The 25616-nt window shown below is 37.1% G+C and overlaps 1 protein-coding gene across 6 annotated transcripts in view; it reads left to right on the top strand.

Annotated features, from left to right (window-relative positions):
• The window catches only part of TLCD4 (TLC domain containing 4), a 118002-nt gene extending 94194 nt beyond the window's left edge, over positions 1-23808 (top strand). For all 6 annotated transcript variants that reach the window (XM_070786065.1, XM_070786062.1, XM_070786060.1 and 3 more), the window contains exons 6-7: positions 4087-4160; positions 17822-23808. In XM_070786065.1, coding sequence (XP_070642166.1) covers positions 4087-4160; positions 17822-18140 — 393 coding nt within the window. In that variant the 3' untranslated portion in view covers positions 18141-23808. The remainder of the gene's footprint in view (positions 1-4086; positions 4161-17821) is intronic.
• Positions 23809-25616: the final 1808 nt, after the last annotated feature.

Raw genomic sequence — 25616 nt, 5'->3', positions numbered from 1 at the left:
ATACCACCAAACTGCCACAAGCATGACCAAGAAAGAAGGTTATAGTAGTTTTTATATATGGAAATATACATAGTATATATTATTGTGTATAGTGATATGTTATCATAGATGGATAGAAAAACAATTAGGAAGTTGGATAACCAAGGCAGAACATACTGCACAATATGCATAAAAGAATTTTGAGTTGAATTGTGTCCCCTGCCCCACCCTCACCTCAAATGTATATGTTGAAATCCTAATCCCCAGTACTTCAGAATATGACCTAATTTGGAAATAGGGTCATTACAGAGATAATTAGTTAAGTGAAAATCAGGCAAACTTGAGTAGTATTGGTCCTTAATCCAATATGATTGGTGTCCTCATGAAAAGGGGATTTGGTCACCAACATGCACACAAGGAAAACGTCATATGAAGATTGGAGCTGAGCTGCCAGAAACCAAGGAATGGTTAGAATCTAGGAGAAAGGTCTAAAATAACTTCTTCCCTAAAACATTCAGAAGGAGCATGGCCCTGTTGATCCTTGGTCTTGGACTTCTGGCCTCTAGAACTGTAAGATAATACATTTTTGTTGTTTAAGGCATTCAGTTTGCAGTACTTAGCTATGGCAGCCCTAGCCACCAACACAGGCCTGCTGGAGAAGAGGATGTAAAAGCACCTGAAGAGACCAAATCTCGCAGGTCTGGAATAATACAGGCAGATACATCTTGATCTGTGCTTTTCTCGTCTTGCAAAAAGACACCAATGCTCAAATGAAAATAGCAGGCATTGACTTAGCTTGGATACTCCACATGAATGTACACATTTTATCCCCTTGATTGCTCTGTGAAACTGAGTAAAGCTGGATTTCCTGATTCAGAAGGTGCAACTAAAATATTCTGTAGGTGAAAGAAGGGGGAAATTTTGGTAACAGATGTGATGGCTTCTTATATAGAGCTGATTTGTCAGATCTTACCAATGATCATTCTTTCTGCAGTATATCAAATGATTTATTGAATCACAGCAACAAAAAGGTGTCCCCCTCCATCTTTGGTATTTTGATTTGAAAAATGGATTTTCAAACTGAATTTTTGATTTCTGTGAAGATTATAAAGAAACCACATAAAACATGAAAATTGTTGATATATAAAAACAAGTTAGATTTTGCTCATCTATCTACATTTTATAGCAGACAGTACTATTGTCAACTTTGGCAAATTTCATTCAGTCTATAAACTTCTTACCAAGGAAAGTGAAAAGATATTTCCTGCTAGATGTCTTCTACATCTTGTATACAATCCTGTTAGAGGAACGTGATTTGCTTACCTGTGACACTGAAGCTTTCATAATGAAAGTTCTTGTTCATCTTTCATTTACTCAAAACCTGAAGAAACACTTAATGAGATATTTGACTTTATGGAGATGGAAGGAGATAACCTTTGTGGACAAGAGCCTACAAGTAGCTATGACTGCTGCCAGCAAATGTTGGCCTGCTCTGCAAGCATATGTTTAGAGTGTGAGGCAAGAGGAATGTCCTTTAGTTTGGAAATAGATTGAGGATGAGAATGCATAAAAATGTTGCAGTGAAACGGATATTTATGTACTGGTTCTCCAAAATGATGATAGTTGAAGAGGCCATAAGGAGCTAGAAAATGGTGAACTATCAGTCCCTGCATCGTTTGATGTTATGTGCAGATTGTGAAATTGCATACAACGAAATGAGAAAACTTATGGAGTGAAATACTGGCTCAGGTTTTTGGAAATAAGACTGCCTCAGAACTCAAAAATGTTACCAGAGAAGAGTAGCTTCATTAAATAGAATTTTTTTATACTAAGACTATAACTTACTGGAATTCATTGAGTATGCTCTAGGGTATCTTAAAATGATATGTGTTTTAGACATTTTAGAAATAGATGGCATATATGATGAATTTATGCATACAAATGATCTTGCAAACTGCTGGTCTACCAGAACAAGCCTGTAGCTACAAAGTGAATGGATATTGTTAGAGAGCTGGAAACTGAATTCTTATAACTCTAAAAGCCTGCTATTGCTAATAAGTAAATTTTTATGTATTTTATGCTTAAACAACTTTATTGAGAAAATATTTAGCTTGAGATCATCATATTTGACTGATACCAGTAATGTGGACCTCTAAGAGCACAGTTAGAAGTCAAAGTAAATTTTGTATTTAACTGTAGTTGTTTTAATCCTGCAAAAGATAAGGATATCCTAAAGGCTGCAGACATTTCAGAAAGGTACTATTGGAAAAGGAGATAAAGAGTGAAAATATCCTACTATGTCATGGATAAAAAGATATAATTTTTTTTATTAAATATGGGTAACAACTGTTTAGTCCTATTGTATTTGCATTCTTCTTTTAAAAAGTCTTATGCTTCTGAAAACATTATATAATCTACTAAATTTCAATATCAAAGAGAAACAAAAGATCAGAAACATTATAAAAATATATTTTTCCACAATTTGATTTGTTTGATTAGCCCCACTATTAATTACTAGTTACTGATATTAACTAGTTCTATTATTTAAATAAAAGCATTTACTGTAACAGAAAAGTAAATAGTGCAGAATAATATAGAATCTCAAATTCACACATATTTCTGTGTTAACGTAACAACACATGTGGATAGTTATTTCCCATGGATTGTCATGTGTTTTTGAACTGCTGTGGCTGTGTCCAGTCGCCTCTAAAATGTTGACGATCATCTTCCCCATTACCCTCCACATGCACAGACTCATCTTGGCTATTGTCTTCATCTCTCTGTTGTCCTTTCTTCTTCCTCATAACCCATTTCAGTTTCACTAAGGACAGCGAGTTTGAGATGATGAAAAATTTTAGTTTTAGATTTATCTTGGAAAAAGTAATTCTTGCAACCCAGCTCTCAATGTATAACCCCTAAAATAACTTACATAGAGAAGAACTGAGACTCTTCAAATAAAAAGTCCCATTCATTATCATTTTCTAAAATATTGCTTTATATTGTTCCCATTTGGAAGGCAGTGTGCTATAAACAGTGGGAAAAATGTTTCTGAAGTTGTATATCTCATGTTTTGAGGGCATGCATGCTAAGTCATTTCAGTCGTGTCTGACTCTTTTGCAAGCCTATGGACTCCAGCCTCCCAGGTTCCTCTGTCCATGGGATTCTCCAGGCAAGAATAATGGAGTGGGTTGCCATGCCCTCCTCCAGGGCATCTTCCCAACTTTGAAATAAACCCATGTCCCTTATGTCTCCTGCATTGACAGGCAGGTTCTTTACCACTAGCACCATCTGGGAACATTTTGAGGGCAGGTGGAACTATTTCTTTTGGTGTATAATCATAATTCTGATTTAATTGGAAGTGCTATAATGATTCCATTAACCTAGTAACACTTTTAAAATTACATAACATTTTTGGAATGTATACTTTTGGTTTTATTTCTAATGGTTATTAACAGTATTATACTTTTCTTGTTATTAAATTAGTGAAATGTACTAAGCATTATGTTTCTAAATTCAGAAAGGTCCCCAAAGTATGTGTTTTAGCTATAGGATCTTCTGATTGACAAATATATTTTTCAGGTCAAATATGATAGATAAGGTTTAACATGTGTTGTTACATTTGGCAAGTGTGTGTCTGCTCATAGGCTTTTATTGTTATTTAGGAAGTGAAGCACACTCTGGAAATTTTTAAGGTGTGTCTAATGGATATAAAACTACATTCCTATTAGATATTTAATTCCTATAAAATTACTCAACTTTTGAAATTCACACTACCATGATCATTATTTCTATGGTAATTTTAGAACGCTGTTACTCATGGCTATTTGCAGAATTCATTAGTTCAGCATGAGACTACTGCTTGAAATCTGTCTGAGTGAACATTATGTACGTAAATGAACATAAGTGTGCAATATGTTGTCTTTAAAAAATACTGTAGAATTCTAATGACATTTCTAAGTTTTCATAAAGAAGATCACTTTAGCAGACTTGGTTTGTGTTTATATTGATCATTGTTTTATGCCAAGAAGCTGTTGAATGTCTCTTCAATGATTGGAGATTTTGATAAGAATGTTAACCCTGACATGATGTTTTATATTTATCACCCAGAATGATGGTGTGCTGGTGTATGTTGGGAATTTCCGCCTGCTTGCAGAACTTTCCAGCCCTTTTGTGAATCAGCGGTAGGTTACTGATATCATTAATTATTTTATACTTGGGTTGTTTAGTTTAGGGAAATGTTTTCCTCAAGATCCTAGCTATAAAAATGAGAATATGTGATATGAATTATCACCATTGTACAAATGAGGAAATTGAGCCTTGGAAAGGTGAAGGAAACTAAGCCAAGATTGGTGGTGACCCTGGCTCTTGAACCCAGCTCCCTTTGTGGTATAACAATACTTTGTTTTACTGGATTTATCTTGGGTCCAGTTAATATCCCTGATACCAACTTCCTCCTGTTCCCAAATTTTGATACCAACATTATGTTGTCCCTCTTTTAAAAGAATCTTTTAATTTTAGATTTACAGAAAAGTCACAAAAATTACACAAAAACTCCCACATACCCTTCACCTAGTTTCCCCTTTTGTTAATATCTTACATTATTATCTTACATGGAACATTTGTCAAAACTAAGCCAGCATTGACTCATTATTACTAAGTAAACTCCAGACTGTTGGATTCCCCGAGTTTTTCTATTAGTGTCTTCCTTTTGTTCTGTGATTCAATCCAGGCTGCCACGTTGCATTTAGTTGTCAGTCTTCCTCCCTGATCTACCCTGGTCTGTAACAGATTCTTAGTCTTTCCTTGTTTTTCATGACCTTAACATTGTTAAAGGATACTCTCCAGTTATTTTGTAGAATCCTGCAGTCTAGATTTACCTGTTTTTCTCATGACTAGGCAAAGTTTATAGGTTTTTGAAAGGAGTCCTATAGAGGCGAAGTGCCCTTCTTGTCACTTAAAAGCTGGCTTAAAACTAGCTGGCTTAAAACTCAGCATTTAAAAAATGAAGATCATGGCATCCAGTCCCATCACTTCATAGCAAATAGATGGGAAAACAATGGAAACAGTGACAGACTTTATTTTGGGGGACTCCAAAATCACTGCAGATGGTGACTGTAGCCATGAAATTAAAAGACACTTACTCCTTGGAAGAAAAGGTATGACAAACCTTGACAGCATATTAAAAAGCAGAGACATTACTTTGCCAACAAAGGTCCATCTAGTCAAGGCTATGGTTTTTCCAGTAGTCATGTGTGGATGTAACAGTTGGACTATAAAGAAATCTGCATGCCGAAGAATTGATGCTTTTGAACTGTAGTGTTGGAGAAGACTCTTGAAAGTCCTTTGGACTGCAAGGTGATCCAACCAGTCCATCCTAAAGGAGATCAGTCCTTAATACTCATTGGAAGGACTGATGCTGAAGCTGAAATGCCGATACTTTAGCTACCTGATGCGAAGAACCGACTCATTTGAAAAGACCCTGATGCTGGGAAAGATTGAGGGCAGGAGAAGGGGATGACAGGATGAGATGGTTGGATGGCATCACTGACTCGATGGACATGAGTTTGAGCAAGCTTGGAGAGTTGGTGATGGACAGGGAAGCCTGGCGTGCTGCAGTCCATGGGGCTGCAAGGAGTCAGACACGACTGAGTGACTGAACTGAACTGCCCTTGTCACATATCAGGAGCTGTATGATATCCATGTGACATCACTGGGGGTGTGAATGTCCACCGTGTGGTTGAGGTGGTGTTTGACAAGTTTCTCTGCTGTGAAGTTTTTCCTTTTCCTTATTCTCTTCTTTGAAAGCAAGGCACGAAGTATGTAACCCATTCTGGGGAGAAATTAAGCTCCACCTCCTGGAGGGAGGTAGTTGTCTCCCTACCTCTCATTTTGACAATGGCTTTATTATTATCATTTCTTACCATTATCTTGTCATTTAACAGGGTCTGCTGTAATTTTTTCTGTGTGATGTTTAGCTGCTCCTTTCATTCCATACGCATGGTCCTAGTTTAGGGCCTTTAGGATCTCGTGGGTGATTGATAGCGGTCTAACTGACTTCCTGACTCTCCATTCACCCACTCTCCAGTCCTTTCCTCATAGTGCCTCCAAGTCATCTTTCTCTTGTCCCACTTTCAGTGCCTTACTTTCTTACTAAATGCTGTGTCTTCTTTAGAGTCTTCTCTGAACTTTTGAAGCTCTCTGTGATGTGCTCCATGTCTCCAGCCTAATTTCTTACCACTCATTAGAGTTAGTTTTATACCTTTAAACTGTCTCATGCACCTGTGGATTTTTCTCACATTTCCTCCTTTATTCATATCCTCCATTTTCCCTCCGTCTTTGAAAAATTTGCCTATCTTTCAAGTTTTAGGTCAAAGTCCCAAACCCAGGGAAAGCTCCCACGATTACATGTAGCTTTTTGTATCTTAGTGCAGAGATACCTCAGAGAATTGAGAGTCAAATCAGACTCATGTGCATTAGGGAGCTTACCCTGTATCAAGCCTTACTAATAATCCCAAGAATACAAGTAATCATGAGACACTGGCAAAGCATGATGATGTTCAGGACCATCAGCAAGCCTCCCTAAGTTTTTTTTTGCATTGGGCACGTTCTGGAATGAGGTTACCTATGAGGTCTCTAAGTGATATGTATGGTTCATATTGCTGACATAAAGTAGCTGTCTTGGTTATGAAATATCTCCATTTAATATTCAAATAGTTACATAGATTATGTAACCTTCCCCAGGGAGGTCAGACCCCATATATCTGTACACTCTAGGTTCATTTATTATAAGCAACTGTAGACTACATGTATCCTAAAAGCATTCCAAGCATGAAGACTCTTCTGCTGCAAATACCATCATTATGCTTACCAAGCAGTTAGCCTCATCACTTGTTTTTTTTGCCAAAGGTGGGAACGATGGTCCTTCCACACCCAAACAGAAGAAATTAGATTACATATCTGTTGCTTAAACTTTTCTTTCCCAGATAATTATGTACTATCTTATTTTGTTTGTCAGTGTTTCGTATGTTTTAATTTTTATTTCTTCAAGAAGACACTAAGTTCTTTAGCCTTGGCCATTTGAAAATTTTAAAATAAGAGTTCTTCTGAATTTTTAAAGACTCTGATGATGTGAAAGTATAGAGAGCAAAGAACATGTTCTTTGAAGGCAGGAGACCTGGATTCAAATCCAAGCTGCCCCGCTTCCCACTGTATGTGAGTGGAAAATTGTCTCATCTTTCTGGGCCTCTGTTGTTTTTGTTTTTGTTTTTGCTTTTTACCTATAAAACGGGGATAATGATCCCTATCGGCCTTACAGTTTATTGTGAAGATTCTTTGTGGTTGTATGTTTGGTTGTATATTTACTTACATGTGTAAAGCACCTGACCTAGTGCTTTTCATTCACTACATGTGCAACAAGTGCTAAATGTAGTGTAGATTCAATATGCTGAAATCTAGTCAACACTGGAAGTGCGTAGTTTATGTTTGCCTTCTCTACTTGGTTGTATCTTTTTTGTTCTTTAATGCATTAAAACTAGGCTTCCTCTTCTGTCATTTTGCTAGAATGATTTCCTTAGAGGTACCAATGACTTGCATGTGCGAAATCCAGTGAACACTGTTTGGTGCCTGTCTCATTGCATCTCCCTGTGGACTTGATACTGTTGGCCATCTCCTTCTAATGCCACAGCTCCCCTTCTCTTTCATGACACCGCACTGGTTCTTGCAGTGCTCTGGCCATCCTGTCTCAGTCTTTTATATAATAGTTCCTTAAATGCCGGTGTTCCTCTGGGCCCACTGACCTTCTTCGTGCTTTCCCCTGAGTGAATTGTGCTTTCAAGGTTTCAGCTATTACCCATTTGCTCAGTGTGGCGTAATGAACTATGTCAGAATTTTAGAATCATAGAAACTCAAGTTGCAATTTAACCTTGCCACTTACTTGCTCTGACCTTGGCCAAGTTATGTAACGTTCCTGTACTGCAGTTGCTTTATCTATAAAAAAGCATATTTAATATTGCTTACTTCTTTTCATTGTAGTCAAGTGTTTTCTTCTCCCAGGTGGCACATCAGAATCCACACGTCTGAAATAGAATACAACACATTTCCCTCTGTGTTCTCTTACATGCTCCTGTTCAGCTTGTGACCTGGCCATTCTCTCCGTTATCTCTGCTCAGCATGTGGGAATCCTCTTTGACTGTTTCTCCCTCACCTGTATTTGGTACATCCCAGGCCCTGCCACATCACCTCCTAAATGGTTCTTGCCTTGGCCACCTCCTCTCCATCTCTGCTGTCAGTGCCCTAGCTCATCATCTCTTGTCTGGGCTCCTAAACTAGCTGGTATACCTGTACTGTCCAGTAGAGGAGCCACAAGCCACACATGTGACTATTTATATTTAATTAAAATGAAATGAAATTAAAAATTCAGTTCTTTAGCGTGACTTGTAAGATTTCCAGTGCGTCATAGCCCTGTGTGTCTACAGAAATGAGTAGAACATCTGTGGACCATTTCATTACTGCAGAAAGTTCCTTTGAACAGTGCTCTTTTAGACTGGAGTCGGCAAACTAAGACTTGAAGGCCAAACCTGCTGCCTGTTTCTACAAATAAAGCTTTACTGGGGCCCAGCCTAGTGTGTTTGTTTACCATGGCTGCTTTCCCATGACAGCGGCCAAGTTGATTAGTTGTAACAGATATGGTATGGCTTCCAGAGCCCCTTGCTTTGTGTTCACTCTCTGGCTTTTTAGGGAAGAAGTTTACTGATTTCTGCTCTAGGCAGTCTGCCTGTCTCTAGTCCTGTTCCCCTTTCCTTCTCTGCTGTATTATTACCTTCCACGGTGATCTCCACACAAAAATGAGCACGTACCGCCCCCCTGGTTAGATCCTCTGAGTGATTCCTCTGCTTCCAGGATAAACTCTGAGCTCTGTAATGTGACATAGAAAGCTCTGCAGGTAGAGCTGTCTTCTTTCTTTATGCCGTATTCCCCTCAAATTCTTCTTTTGCCCCACTGTCCCTATGCTGGAAAGGTCTCCTGGATCCTTGCTCTTTCTTTACAAGTCAGCCCAAGAGTTGTTGTACTGAGCACAACAAGAAACCCCATGTCTTCCAGGCTGGGTTGTGTGTCCCTTACTTGTGTGGCACAATAGCAACACACAGTTATAGCATTATGATTAATTATTGTAAAGTAAACTTTTTCTTTTTACTTATCTCTGTGTTTTGTTAGGTCAACAGCCAAACTTTGTTGAATTTTGCATCGTCCAGTGTCCTCCTGTTGTCTGGTACTTAGTAGCCATTTAATTGCTTTTTGAATTAATGGTTCCCAAGAGGTGATCAGTTTAGCTTTAGCAATATCTGTATCTTGACAGTGATTCGGATTTGAGATTTTAAAGCAGGAGGAACTTATCTTTGACACTTAAAGGAACTTTAATGTTTTTGTTTGAAACTCTTTTTGAGAAATCATAATATTAGAGATAATATAACTTATTCTTTAATTTTATAGTAGAAAGCTATGCTCTACCTTTATTTAAAATCTTTGAGTCTTGAAGAAATTAAGAACTGAGAAATGGGATTGGAATATGAGCTAGAAGTGGTATAGTGGAGCAGCAAGGAGATTATAATGAAATTTTCCATAGTTTTTTTCTTTGGTTTGTGATATTTTTGTTCTCTTCATTCCTCCTGAACTTAAAATATCTCTGGGACCCTGTAGGTTTCCCAGAGCTCACACTTGTGACTCTCAACTCCTAAAATTCACCAAACCAGTACCTTGTTGGTGGATAGATTCTTGGTTCCCATCCTCTTTTTTCCTTTCTTTCTCTATCTGAAAGTAGCTCTGGCTCATCTTTCCAAATGTGAATTATACCCACTAATATCTTGTTTTTACACTGAGTGTGCTTAGTACCACACAGTGCACAATTCATTCCTAGGAAACTTGAAAAGTCCATGTGCATTTAGAAGAACAGAGGGAGGAGGAAGTGCTAAATGGTCAAAGATAGATTTTTCTATATGGAGTTGGGGAGGGTTACAAGCACAGACAGTCTATCATCTTTTCTCCTATACCCATCTGAGTAATAGCTGTGGCTGGTGGGGAAAGACAGTGTGTTCCCACTCTCCTTCCTTCCCACAAGCATATCTTCTTGCTTCCTCCTGTTCCTCTCCCTCTCAACATCAATACATATATTCAAAAACTGTTAGCCTATATATGTTGGAATGAAGGAGTGTTCTACTTAGGTAAAAAGAGGTACATTCCAAAAACATAAGGGGTTCTTCTGACGTAAGGAAGAGAAAAACAATTATATAAATATTATTTTATCCTAAAAATTAATACATGAGTTCTTTCCTGTGAAAGAGACTGGCTTAAAGATCAGGCACCAGTCACATGGAGAAACTGGCTGAAGGTAAATGCGATGATTGTACAGTAAAGCCAAAGCACATGTTCTTAAAGTCCAGATTTGTAGATAATCACCTTTCCAGACAACCAAAAATTTGGAAAATGTGTAAAGTGCTGGAGAATAGGAAACAGTCTAGGCTAAATACAATCTAGGAGTTATGAGATCAAAGAGAAAAGGCTAGAAATATAGGGTTACAGGAGACCAGTTGGGTTATTGCATTCATCTAGGTAAGAGACACCAATGACAAAAATTATAATGGCAACAGGTGTAATGGAATAAGTTGGAAAAGGATTAGGAAGAATCTTAGGAGATAAGATGAATAGGGCTTGGTTCAAGACTAGGAACAGTCTAGGGTGACTCCAGGTTTCTGACTTGGCTAAGTTGATGATGATCCCATTGATTAATATTGGGAGATTTCTGTGGTAGTGGTCATGGAGGAAAGGGAGATTAAGCAAAGAGTAGGGTATTGGTTTTAGGTGTGCTGGGTTTGAGGCATATTTGAGAATGTGTGATTTGTCAGGTAAGGATGCTCAGCAATAACTGAGAAATATGGAACTACAAGTAGAATATAAGAGAGAACTTGAAACCAGAGATTTGTGTCAGGGTGTTTGAGCCTTTGAGGAGGAAAATGTTTTCCTCTACTAGTTTTGGTTCTTTAGTGGATCTAATAATCAAATTGATATAAGGCAGATTAACAGGAGAAAAAGCAGATTTAAGTACATATATATGGGAGTGCCACAGGACAATGAGATCCAAGTTCAAACTGGCAATAGAGGCTTATAAAGCCGTCTTGAACTAAGGCATGGTGTAGGCATCTGTGGAGGAGGATATTCACAGGATGATAAGAGAGCAGATAGTTGGTAATTAGATGTTTGTCCTGCCATACAGATAGGTCATTCAGATGAAAAGTTATCTCTTGGTAATAGCTCTCTGTGTGGCTGGGTCACCTGTCTGAAATCTCTCAGGTAGTTAAGGGAGAGGTAGGAGTTTTTCTTGAATCTGCTGGGTCTTAATTTCTTTCAGCTCTATTTTTGCCTGGAGAATTCCATGGACACAGAAGCCTGGTGGGCTACAGGCCATAGGGTGATAGAGAGTCAGACACGACTGAAGCAATTTAACACACACGCATACACAAAATATTCAGCATGCCATAGTGGTGGCACATTTTGGGAAACTTGTTCTGAACCCTTTTAGGCCCCTGGGAATAGATTCAATGGCCTTGGTACAGCATATGGAAGAAGTGTACTTGGGAAACACAAAAATTTAAGGGAAAGGCAGAGGAAATAGAAACTGAAAAACTGTAGCTCTGGAATGAAGAGGAAATAGTATGGAAACCAGGAGAGGAGAAAGGAAATGTGATGATCGACAGTGTCATATGCTACAGAAAGGTCACCTGGGATGAAGGCTGAGATGAATCCACTGTCTTGTTATGGAGCTGCCACTGGTGACCCCTGCATTCTTTTGTAGGGGAACGCAATCATATGTGGAGAAGGCAATGGCACCCCACTCCAGTACTCTTGCCTGGAAAATCCCATGGATGGAGGAGCCTGGTAGATGCAGTCCATGGGGTCATTAAGAGTCGGACGCCACTGAGCAATTTCACTTTCACTTTTCACTTTCACGCATTGGAGAAGGAAATGGCAACCCACTCCAGTGTTATTGCCTGGAGAATCCCAGGGACAGGGGAGCCTGGTGAGCTGCTGTCTATGGGGTCGCACAGAGTCAGACACGACTGAAGCGACTTAGCAACAGCAGCAGCAGCAATCATATGTACTGGGTTGTGAAGTTATAGCAAGAATGTCTGTGAATACACTGTTGATGTCTCTTTTTAAAAGTTTAATAGGGAAATCAAGCAGAGGAGGAGAGATTTTTGGATTAGGAAGAATTGGGCATGTTGGTAAGAAAGAAGGAATCAACCTATAGATGGAGAGCTGGATGGAGCAAGAGGAAGGGGATAATTGATGGCCTAAGGTTGCAGAGTGTAGGTGCAGAGCAGTTGGCCTTGGAGATAGCAAGAGAAACCACTTCTGAATGTAGAGGAAGATGTGCCTGAAAAGATTTGGTCTTGAGGTCAGAGTTTGAGGAATCCATGGTTGATGGACTAATATCTTAAGAGCAGAGGAGGCCAGTTCCTCTGGGATTGAGAGGTAGAGTTAAGTGAGGAAGGAAAGTGACTTCATTGGTGAGACAGAGGTTTGGAGGCAATTCTATGGAGAATGTCAAGTTAAGTAAAAGGAACATGAAGCAAATTTGAGGATACACTGGGCAGTTCAGATCTCTCTATATTTGTGCTATTTATCTAATGTCAATATTGGTGAGTAATAATAGCTGTTGATTGAGCTCTTTAGTTCAAGGGAGTTCTTACTGTGTATTATAACAACTTCATTGTATAAGGGGGCGGAGTGCTATCATTATCCACCATGATCTTTGTAGATCAAACTGAGACAGAGGGGTCAGTAACAGAGGTAACACAGCAGCCAAGTGGAAGAAGGAGATTTGAGCCCAGCCTTTCTGACTGCAGAGTGTAGTACCTGCCTTCCCTCTCTTTTCTGCTTAAGGAAAGCTGACTTGATGAGAAGTTCATGATAGGCAGGTAAGTATGATGGATGAAGTGGCAAGAGCGCTGAGGATGCCAATGTGTGTCCTGAAGGTAACTGAGGTAGGTAGGAAAAGAAGTGAATCAGAGGCTGATAGTGACAGGTTTGGGAGTGGAAGTCAATGAAGAGATTTAGATGGAATTGGATAAAATGAAATATCAGGTATTATGAATACACTTAGAAGGGAATGGGTTAGGACTTCCCTGGTGATCCAGTGGTTAAGGCTCTGCATTCCCAATGCACAGGGCCCGGGTTCAATCCCTGGTCAGAAAACGAGATCCTGCATGCTGCAGCTAAGAGCCTGCATGCCTCAACGAAGATCAAAGGTCCCACCTGTTGCAACTAAGACCTGGTACAGTCAAATAAATAAATTAAAAAAAAATTTTTTTTTTAAATACGGGGGTGGATTATTTAAGGTATAGCATTTTTCATTAAAATTGAGGCTATATAGTCACAAAAATGAATGACTGAGGATCAGATGGGGAAAATCTTTGGAGAAGAGAAGGCTGGAAGATAGGAGATTGGGATAGAGCAAAAAATCTTGATTTTACTGCTACAGTGACATTTTTCCTATTTGTGATACTATTTTATTAATTTGAGCATGGCACCCCACTCCAGTACTCTTGCCTGGAAAATCCCATGGATGGAGGAGCCTGGTAGGCTGTAGTCCATGGGGTTGCTAAGAGTCGGACATGACTGAGCGACTTCCTTTTCACTTTTCACTTTCATGCATTGGAGAAGGAAATGGCAACCCACTCCAGCGTTCTTGCCTGGAGAATCCCAGGGACGGGGGAGCCTGGTGGGCTTCCGTCTATGGGGTCGCACAGAGTCGGACACGACTGAAGTGACTTAGCAGCAGCAGCACCTAAATTGCTGCCTTGACTTCCTTCTTTTTTCACCCAACATAGTTATAAATTGTAATATCTCTCTTATCCTACAAATTATTTCTGTTTCATATTTTAATTTCTTAGTAAAATATTTTAAGGTCTTTTTTTAACAGTTTGATTTTTGGTTTCTGAGATTGAGCAGTTTCTAGATTGCTGCTAGGTTGCTTCAGTCGTGTCCGACTCTGTGCGACCCCATAGACGGCAGCCCGCCAGGCTCCCCCGTTCCTGGGATTCTCCAGGCAAGAACACTGGAGTGGGTTGCCATTTCCTTCTCCAATGCATGAAAGTGAAAAGTGAAAATGAAGTTGCTCAGTCGTGTCCGACTCTTCGCAACTCCATGGACTGCAGCCTACCAGGCTCCTCCATCCATGGGATTTTCCAGGCAAGAGTACTGGAGTGGGGTGCCATTGCCTTCTCCAGTTTCTAGTTTAGTCATGACTAATTCAGTCAAATTGAATATTAAGATCCATGGATATATTTCACTCCATTTTATAATTCAACCTCTACAATATAATGAAGCAACATTAGGCAATATAGTTTCTTTAAGGAGGAAAAAGTAGAATAGAGCAAATATTTAATTTTTGAAAAAATATGCTTTTTACTTGAGAATAATTTTAGACTTTCAGAAAAGTTTCAAGGAGGGTTCAAAGGATTCCTATATACCCCACACTCAGATTCTCCTAGTGTTAATATTTACATTCGTATGGTACATTTGTCATAATTAGTGAATAAATATTGGTACATTATTATTAACTAATGGCTATAGTAGTTCAGATTTCCTTAGTTTTTACCAAATGCCATTTTTCTGTTCCAGGATTCTCTCTGAGATACTACATTACATTTAGTTGTCACTTCTCTTTAGACTCCTGGTTGTGACAGTTTCTCAGATATTCATTGTTTTTGATGACCTTGTCAGTTTTGAGAAGTCCTGGTCAGGTATTTTGTAGAATATTTCTCAATTTGGATTTGTCTGATGTTTCTCTTGCATGATTAGATTCAGGTTATGGGGTTTTCTGGAGGCTTCCCTGGTGGCTCAGTGGTAAAGAACTCTTCTGCCAATGCAGGAGACACAGGTTCCATCCCTGGGTCAGGAAGATCCCCCAGAGAAGGAAATGGCAACCCACTCCAGTATTCTTGCCTGGGAAATCCCACGGACAGAGGAGCCTGGCAGGCTGTATAGTCCACGGTGTCACAAGAGTTGGCCATGACTTTGCAACTAAGCAACAACAATGGGGTTTTTGGAGGAAGACCACAGAAGTAGTGTGCCATTCTCATCCCATTATGTCAGGACTACGTGCATAAACATGGCTTATCACTGTTGGTGTTTACCTTGTTCACCTGGCTGAGGTAGAGTTTGTAAGATTTCTCAGTTTTTAAAGTTACTCTTTCTACGCTACTTGCCTTCTACACTGAACTCCCTGGAACAAAGTCATTACACATAGTCCCCTCTTGAACAGTGGAGAGTTATGCTTCATGAACTCTTTGAGGATGCATCTACATATTTTGTTTGCAATCATTCTGTACAGAGTATTTATCTTTTCTTCTCTATTCATTCACTCATTCATTCATTTATGTTACCGTGACTTCGTGGATATCAACTTTTTACTTTGAGTTTAAAACCAATACTACCTATATTTATTTGGTTCAAATTGTTATAACTTTTGCCATTGGGAGCTCTTTCAGTTGGTTTCTTAGTCCCTTTGAACAAAATAACTTCATCATTTTGTTCTTTGAGCACTTATTTAGTTTCTGATACTAAAAACAGTATTCTGGATTTTTATTGTATACTGTGTCCCAACCCTAGAATCCACCTTTTCTTAAGGAGTCTTTTTTCCTTTTATTGGAGACTGCTATTAGAAACCAAAATGTGGGCCCTGGGTGTGCTCACTGCTCCTGGGGAATCATTATTCCTATGTCCTCCCAGCTGACAACTTGGAAATATATTAACCTGTATATACACACATATCTATAATTATTTCTCTCTATATATCCATCTATATCTGTATTAAACTAAGTATGAGTTTATACTGAAGTTTCCAACTCTAATCCAGGATCATATGGATCAATCTAGCCTTTTACACTCAATTTTCTGTAATCTCCACTCCAACAATGAGAAATCTGGTCCCTACTGCACCATAGACAAATTTATTTGTTAAATCCCAATATACATGCATAATGGTTTCAAAATTGTTAACCTGTCCCCCCTTGAGATAATAGTTTTACTAACTAGAGTACAGTGCCTATATATATAGGGTTTTTAGTCTTACAGTCTATTTTCAGACTGGGGTCCCCTGGGAGATTTTATTTATTAATTTTTTTAAAAACGTGCATACATTCTTCATGCTGTTCTGTGAGTTTTGACAGATGCATATTGTCATGTATCCACCACTACAGTATCATACAGAATTGTTTCACCACTCTAAAATACTGCCCACGCCTCACCCATTCTACACTCTCCTTCTCTCTCTCAACCTCTGGCAGTCACTATTCTGTTTTGTCTTTATAGTTTTGCTTTTTCCAGAATGTCATATAAATGGAATCATACAATTTTCATACTGGCTTTTTTGATTTAGCAATATGCATTTAAGATTCACCTGTTGTGTTACATAAATTCATAGTTTGTTCCTTTGTATCGCTAAATAGTATCTTATTGTATGTATGTACCACAGTTTGCTTATTTGTTCACATACTATGTTGTGAATAATATTGTGAACCAACCTATAACATTTGGTTACTTCCAGTTTTTGGCAATTATGAATATAATTGGTGTAAACACTTGCATGCTGGTTTTTGTGTGGCTATATATTCTGAAATCAATTGAAAAAAATACCTAGAAGTGTGATAGTTAGATTGTGCACTGTGAATATGATTAACATTTTAACTGCAATGCTGTCTTACAAAGTGGCTTCCATTTTGCATTCCCACCAACAATGAATGAGTATTCCTATTGTTCCACGTCCTTGCTGACAATGCATATTGTCAGATTTTTGGATTTTAGTCATTCTAATATATGTGTAGTAGTATGTCTTTGTTTTAATTTACATTTTTCTAAGGACAAATGATGTTTAACATCTTTTTTATATACTTTTTTTCTTTTGTTTATCTTCTCTGATGATGTATTTAAGATCTTTTGCCCATATTTTAATTGAGTTGTTTCCTTATTTCTGAGCTTTAGGAGTTCTATATATATTTTAGATACGTATTTTATCATATATGTATTAGTAAACAATCGCCCAGTGTTTGGATGTCTCTTCATTTTCTTTTAATAGTGCCTTTCACAGAGCCCATTTCTAATTTTAGCAAAGTCCACCTTATTGATATTTTTTTCTATGGATTGTGCTTTTGGTATTACATGTAAAATACTATCATCAAACCCAAGGTCATGCAGATTTTTTCCTGTTTTTTTTTTTTCTAGAAGTTTTATAATTTTGCATTTTACTTTTAAGTCTGTGGTCCATTTCAGGTTAATTTTTGCGTAAGTTGTGAGGTCTCTGCCAAGGTTTATTTTTCTGCACGTAGCTATCCAATTGTTCCATCACTGTTTGTTAAAAAGACTGCTTTTTCTCCATTGAATTACTTTTACACCTTTGTCAAAAGCAAGTTCAGTATATTTGTGTGGGTTTATTGGTGGACTCTCTGTTCTATTCCACCGTTCTATTTGTTTGTTTATCAATGTCATACTGTCTTAATTATTATAGCTTTATTGTAGTTCTTGAAAGTGAATCTGTCAACTTTGTTCTTTTTCAGTATTATGTTGACAATTCTAGGCCCTTTGACTTGCCATAGATTGGGTTGGCCAAAAAGTTTATTTGGGTTTTTCTATACCAGCTTAGGAAAAACCTGAACAAACTTTTTGGCCAACCCAATGAATCTTGGGCAGGGGTTGGGGGGTGTTCTGAATTTTAAAAACTGTAAACTAGAAACCATTAATCCTCAAAGATGCAGAATAAATGAGATGTTTCTTTTAATTTTTTTCCCAGATGGTTCTTTGAGGCTCTGAAGTATCCTAAGTTTTCCAAGGCTAACGTCATCAATGGAATCCTTATGACGGTGGTGTTCTTCGTAGTGAGGATTGCCTCGATACCTCCTTACTACGGCTACATGTACTCTGTGTTTGGGACGGAAGCCTACATGAGGCTTGGATTTTTAATTCAGTTTTCCTGGATTTCTACTTGTGTGGTTTTGGATGTGATGAATGTCATGTGGATGATCAAAATTTCAAAGGGGTGCATCAAAGTCATCTCTCTCTTAAGACAAGAGAAAGCCAGAAAGAGTCTTCAGAATGGAAAACTTGACTAAAAGCGGGCTATCGATAAGCATACTTCATTACTACCCACAGTGTCTCTTCTGATAGGATAAATTCTTGGCATGTTCTTGTGCTTCTTTATTAATTATACTTGGTATTCATACTTTCAGTGTTTTTTTATCTTAATCATTAGAAAAGAGAAACTAAAACAGTTTTTTTTTCCTCAAGATTTATTTTCTAATTTTCTTCTGCATTATAAGCATGGATAAAATCTTAAAGATTAAAATAAAAATGTATAAATATTGATTGTGAATCTTTTTGGAAATCTGTTCACTGGCATTGGTACTTTTCTCTGTGAAAAGATGACTATGCTAATTTGGTGCACTTGGTTTTATGTCACTGATTTTGCTGAGAGAATGGGAACTGCCTTTAAGTCTGTAAACAGCTCTCCACATTCTGATGCACTGTGCTTATTTCTTACTATGGCTGTCAATTCCTGAAGTAGAGTTTGATTTCCAAATTATTGAAATGTTCTTTTTCTTAGACTATTAGATGTGATGTCTTTTTCATTTCAATTTGCTATCATCTACTAATAATGAAATATTTTGCTTACTTTGGGAACCTCTAATTAGTTTTCATGGGAAATATTTCCTACAATTTTGGATTTTTCTGACATTATTGTATCTGTTTTTAACATTTTATCAAATTATTGCTTTTTTCTTAAATAGGAAAGCTTAAGACCAATCTAATAGAGCTCCTTAAGAGATGAATTCTTCCTACTAAACACGCATGTTCTAGATGACTAGTTAGACTAATACGAGGAGTCATTAAGAAAAAGGCTTTAACACTGCTGTCTCTATCTGCTTCCCTTGCATTTTTTTCTTTGAAAACTATATTATTTCTATTTTCAAAACCTCCCATGAGTTCTGAACCCAACATCTTTTAGCACCATAGTCTTGTGTAATATATATTTATCAGGCTCCTAAAGTAAGCCTCTTCTTGATGAGACCAAAACTGCAAAAACTAAATAAATAAGTCAGTATTCATATTTTACTCACAATTTACACCCATGCTTGCTAGCATTTTGAGTGCTTTGATTTTCTGTTTTTCTTAAAAGACAGGCAAAAGATAGATAATTTAATCTAAGTATTCTGATTATCAATATTATTATTTTATGTGAGGATAAATGAATGGTGACTTTTTTTTTCTGTTTGTGTATGTCGGTATATGTTTGCTTTTGTTTTGGTCCTTACAACCCAAATATAAAATAACATAGTTAGCTATTATTGTCTTTATTATTGTCTTTCTTTTTCTCAAGTACTTGACTTTAATGATCATTCTTACCTAAGGAAAAAAATTAATCAATGGAAAATACTTGAATTTAATTGAATCCAAACCAAAAGATCTAATCCATTCAGTTCCTCAGTTTGAATGAGAATGTGCTACTCATTCTCATTGTCCATGTTATGGTGATGAAGGAAGGCTAGCTGGATATTTCAGGACTTTTGATTTAATGTGATTTGATTTGACTCAGCTGTCCAATGCAGATAGGGCCTGATAAGTTATAGAACATTTAAAGAAGGTAATTGAAATCTCAGTCAGTAACTAAATGATAAATTGAAATCGATTGGCTTATACCAGTGCACTTATTTTTGAAAGGCTAAAAGTAATATAAAATGTAAGTATTTGTTTTCAGATTTACTAATATTACATTGATAATTTGTTATTAAATTTAGTCCCTTTTACACATAGGCACTTAGACATGTATTGGTTGTTTAGAGGGAGTATGAAAGCATGTGGTTTTATCTTGTTCCTTTCTTGCTCTTTTGCAAGAAAAATGGCTTTCAAAAAGGAAAACACTTATATTAGAAAGCTATTTTGGAAATTCATTCCTTTAGAAAGAAACAAAATGTGAAATAAATAATTTTGACTATTCAGATATTTCTGTGGTTTCTGAACACAGATTTTAAACCCATCATCAATATGAAGAAGATATAATGCTATATAATATGAGTGAGTTTCCATATAGCAATTTCAGTTTTTATAGTTGTTATTTCATGCTTAAAACTTTATTTTTACTTTCACCAACAGCACCTTTCAGTAGTATAGCCCCTGACTAAGTAAGAATAATTAAAGTATCAATGTGTTGAACTAAAGTTTGTTATTCCCTTAGTCAGCAATTCTTATTTTATGCTGGCTGCATGACAGATAATTTAACATTCAGATTAAATATCCAAAATAGATTCTACGTACTTCCTCATACAATAGATATGAAATGAAAAAGACACTATAAGCTGCCATGCTACTTTAAGTCAGATCTTTCCAGGAGCTATACTTTGCTGTTCTGTGATTTTATCCACCTGCCTAAGATACAAGTAGTTAAAGACAAAACATTTCATTTATTAAATAATGAATTTTTCATTTATTAAATGACAAACTTTTGCTAGACATTTTACATATTAAATATTTTGACTACATGGATTAATTTAAATGATTCTATTGATATTAGACATTCTGATATTAAACACCTGTTAAAATATTTATAGAAAATGAAAACAAATTGGTATAAATTTTTAAGCAACTCTATTTTTGTAGAAAAAAGTTAGTGACAACCTGTAACTATATAAATGTTCTCTGAACATGTAGTACTCTAGAAAATAAAAAGTTCATTCAAAAATTTGAAAATGAGTAAAAATCAACTAAATATCATGCAAGATCATAAACTCTGCATTAGATATTTTATTGGGGAGAATTTAAAAACTATGAGCTTGAGTTTATAGAGTCTGCATTATTGTGTCTAAAACCTTTTTAATGAATATCATTTGCATTTATTTAAATCTCAGTATGAATCTGAGTGCAGAGAAATGAATTCCTGCTTAAATTGTGTCTTGATATATCATAGTAAGTTGAAAGTCAATATTTATTCCAACTGTTAGTTTTGTTATTTTATGGAGTAGTCTTTGTTCAGAGAAATAATGATGTTTTTATCATTCCTAAGGGTGGCTCATATACTGTGGATGACCCAGTACTGTTGTAAAGGTCTAGTTTTAAAAACTGCCTAATTTATAGGTGTTTGAATCAAATTCTTTTCTAAATTTTAATGACCTATTTGACTCAAATAAAAATTTTGCTGAAAGTATCAGTTTTTAAATTATATATTTTCTCTGAGGTGCACTAGGCATTTAAAGAGTGGTTCTTCCCTGTATTGTTGGGTACACCAACATTGTAATCATGTGTTTAGAAATATTCTTCTCATGGAGATATATAGGGGGGAAAGTATGTTGTAATATTCATGTTTGTTCTACTTCAGTTTTAAGGAAAATAAACATGTTCCAAAAGACACTACTAAAATAAGTGTTTGAATAAATTTCAATTTCTAGGTTTCTCTTCACTCCAAATACGTAAATATACATTTCAATTGGCTTTAAGTGGTTTGATCTGTTAAATGAAATTTGAAAGTCCATGTCATTGTTGACATCATCAATTATACTTCATAGAAAATTATGTATTTATGTGTTTTGGATTCTATAAGAAGCAAACTGGTATAATGTTATCATAATGTGGCAGAGTATATCTCAAAAGGTGCAAACCAGTATAGCCCGGAGACCCTCCTGTGATGAGAGGCCCCGGGCGCACACACACCTTCCTAGCCTTAACCACAGCTGGTTAATGACAGACACACTAAGGGTACTGAAAGCAAATTCTGACGTAAAATGTGTGATATTAGTGAGGACAAGGAAAAGCCAGCAAGACCTAAGGTTGGAGGAGATAGTATGACTGCTTTGCCCTTAAAAGCCATGATGTTCCTCCCTCAATCCAAAAGTTTTCTCTCTGAATGTTTTGAGCCCTTCCCTCTCATCAGCACCTCCCTCCTTTCTATGCCAACTTTTGAGGCCTCCCCAGGTGGCGCCAGAAGTGAAGAACCTGTCTGCCAAGGCATGAGATGTAGGAGACATGGGTTCCTTCGCTTGGTGGGAAAGATCCCCTGGAGGAGGGCATGGCAACCCACTCCAGTATTCTTGCCTGGAGAATCCCATGGACAGAGAAGCCTGGAGGGCTACAGTGCATAGGGTCACAAAGAGTCAGACATGACTGAAGCACATTAGCATGTGTGCAAATGTGTAAGCTTCCCAGCCCCTTGTGGCAAATTTAGACGTTCATTAGTATCTTCTTTCATTGGGGGAAAAAAAAACATTGCTGTAAGCTTCAGTAATGAATAGACAAGCCATAATTTATTAAGAGGCTACAGGAAGCCATTTAACATTTAATAATACTTATTTATAACACCAAGCAAAGCTTATAATGTTATAGTTTTATTGAGAAACATCTTTAGGTGTCTTTTCCTTAAACTGGTTTAGCAATAAGAGCTTTATAACATGTTTCAGCTAGGGATTCACTGCAGGCCCGTAAATTATCTAAATGTTCTTCTTTAGACCCTCTGACAGGTGAGGGAGGAACTGAGGTGGTTCTGTGTTATGAGGATGTTATGAGGAGGGTGTGCTGATATGTCACAGCATTATTGAGTCTTGCTCTTTAATCAAGCAAATGTAGTCACAGTCCTGTTTCCTTCAAAAGTGAGCGTATTGCGAGTGAATTACTCAGGGTGTTTTCCAAAGTACAACACCCAAGGATTTGAGCCCTGTCTCTTTTTAGCCCAGACCTCAAACTACTGCTTTGTAAGGTCATACCTTTCTTGGAAGATATTTTGGCAGTGAAACTAAAGATTGGTTAGTTTGCATAGAAAGTGTTTACACTGATTCCCTCCAAGGAGTAGACAGTTTTAAAATCTTAAAGATAAAAATACCTCTGGCTGAAAACTCGTTAATTGTCATCTGCATGTTTTTTCTTTTATATCTTTATGTAATTCTTGCTGTAATTATGCATTAAGGTATTTGCTACTTGTTGGTTAATGAAGCACTAAAAATATAACTAAATAAAATGTGCTATGTATTTTTCTGTTTCTTGCTTGGTTTGCTTCTAGTATGATTATGTCTACTTTTTACTCAAGTACTTTTTGCACAGATAATACTATCTTACTAACGTGTACCTGGGATGAGTTATGAGACTATTTTGGTAATTATTTGATTTTGTAATGATAACTTTTTGACATAGATTTAATTTGAAGAAGTTACTTGAAAACTTCAGTAGATGTGACATCTATTGTGATATACAATTTTTCTCTGAGAATATATCACATTAATATATAATTGTCAAAGATTTTAGAAGTCTTTCAAAATACATTTATTAACATTTTGAGAACACACCTTCTAATGTATTTCCATAAAGCTGAAGAACTTTTATTTACAGAATGTGTAAGACTTGGTAATTTACAAATCAATGTTACTCAGATTTATCAGCAATTGAAATAGCAATTTAGTGTTCTTTTTTGTTTCTGGTTGTGCTTTAGAGGGGTTTCTGGACATCTTTGTGTATTTCCCTTAAAAATTTGGAATGTTTGTATACTTAGTATGTGTGCCAGTTTAAAGTAAATATATGCAAGTTATAAGCAATAATCTGCATGTTATACAGGGTTGGCATTTCTTTGTCATGGTAATTTTATTATTTTAAGAATGTATAAAATCAGTATCCTTATCAATATTTATATATAAATCACTCCTCTCCCCCAATAAAAAACATTGGGATTTTCTTGTGGTAGAACACTAATATAATGTGGTGCAAAGCTTTGTATTTTGTGAAAAAAATAAAATAAAATCACAGTTATTTAGTGGAAAAGTTTGAATCTGCAAGGTGTACACTTGAACAATAATTAATGGATGATAAAATGACTTTTTTCACATGCCATCATCTCTAAGATGCTTATGGAGCTTGTTCCTCCCCATCTCTCCCCACAGTCCCAGCACATCAGAAGATGCAGCAAACATTTCAGTCCTGCTTGCTAATGGAAAAGATGGTGCTATCTAATCAATAGGCTTTTTTAGATTAAGTAAAACTTTGACAGTTATTTTTTTCATCTCCTTTTCTTTGTCCCTGCGGCCTCTCATGTGGTCTTTAGTGTTTTTTTTTTTTTTTTTTGCCAAATGTCTTGGCTGAAATTCCTACCTTCTCAAATTGCCCATGGTCTTAATCTTGCATCTTACTCCAAGAATATCCAATAGATCAGGAAGCAGAGCACTAATTGAATAGAATACTGAGGTGGCTTGGCCTTTGCAGAGTGGGATGAGTCATGCTTCAGAACATGCCTAAAATGTTGTGTCAAGACTGGCAAAGGAACAGCTGAATTTCAAAATTAAAATAGTAGGCACAGCTGTCAGTGGAGGCAGGCCACAGGTAAAATTCCAAGGATTCAGATGTCCTCTAAACGAACATAAATGGACTTGTTCTCCCATTCATCAGGCCATCTCAGAGATGAGTCACCCTTTATTCTCCTATTTTCTGGTCTTCATCAAAGCCTCTTTACTACTTTCCCTTCCTTTCAGTGCCCTTATACATGCACAGAGTAAGTGATGATGGCAGGTTTGCAAATTTTGCCCCTCTGAGTAACTGATCATCTGACAGTTGGTCCATAGCAGATGTGATGGATGAGCACGGAAAATGTGGAGTAATAGGAATGATGATGGCTTTTGGTAATGACAGGTCAGGACTTGGGGTCTCTTTCAGGCTCAGGCAACCCACTAGGGCCACTGCCCCACAAAGGCCACCCCCTCATTCCAGGCTCCACAATGAGGCATCTGATTGTTGGCAGTGGGTGAAACACTGCTAAGATATGTTCTCATGTATGTACACATAAACGTGTGCATGCACACACACACACACACACACACACACACACACACAATATTCCTACATATACACAGAGAGAGGCATCTAAAATGAACAATGTGTACATTACCTCTAAATACAGAAAAGATGTAAAAATTCTTATACCACATATAGGAACTTCACTATATTTATTTTTCTTGATAATATTTGTGTCACCCTATACAATGGACACATACATAGCATTTTCTTTATTCTTTTTATTCTCTGAAATCCTTTCTCCTTCCTTGTCTGTGTCATTCTTTTCGAATTTTCATCTGTCCTCGAACTTTTATCCTCAGTAGAAATGCAGCCCATCATTCCTATGACTTTTCCTTTCTCCCCACAAGTCCCCTTCTTTGAAAATTCTGGAAAGGTAATTTTGGGAGTGGTATAACTGAATATGTGGTAAAATGATAAGACGAGATGTGGCTGTAAAATTTGGCTGGAGATAGATGTAAAGAGGAAGGGGCTGTTTGGCTGGGATGAGGAGTACCTAGGAGCACTGTGCCAAAGCAGCCATGGGCTCCTCAGGCAGAACGGGGTGCACAGGCTGGAGACGAAGACTCTAATTTGGGGGGAGCATCCAGGAACATCTGTCAGATGATCAGTTACTCACAGGGGCAAAAATTGCAAACCTGCCATTATCACTTACTCTGTGCATGTATAAGGGCCACCAAACGGAACCATCTCAGCCAAGTGCATTCACCTTGCTGGTGTTTGTTTTTTTATCTGTAAAGTGAGGAGTTAAACTGGGTGAATTGAAGGCCCCT

Source organism: Bos indicus, chromosome 3 (genome assembly GCF_029378745.1).
Source record: "Bos indicus isolate NIAB-ARS_2022 breed Sahiwal x Tharparkar chromosome 3, NIAB-ARS_B.indTharparkar_mat_pri_1.0, whole genome shotgun sequence".
NCBI lineage: Eukaryota > Metazoa > Chordata > Mammalia > Artiodactyla > Bovidae > Bos > Bos indicus.
The sequence above is the reverse complement of the archived record's forward strand: the minus strand, read 5'-3'. Positions and strand labels throughout refer to the sequence as shown.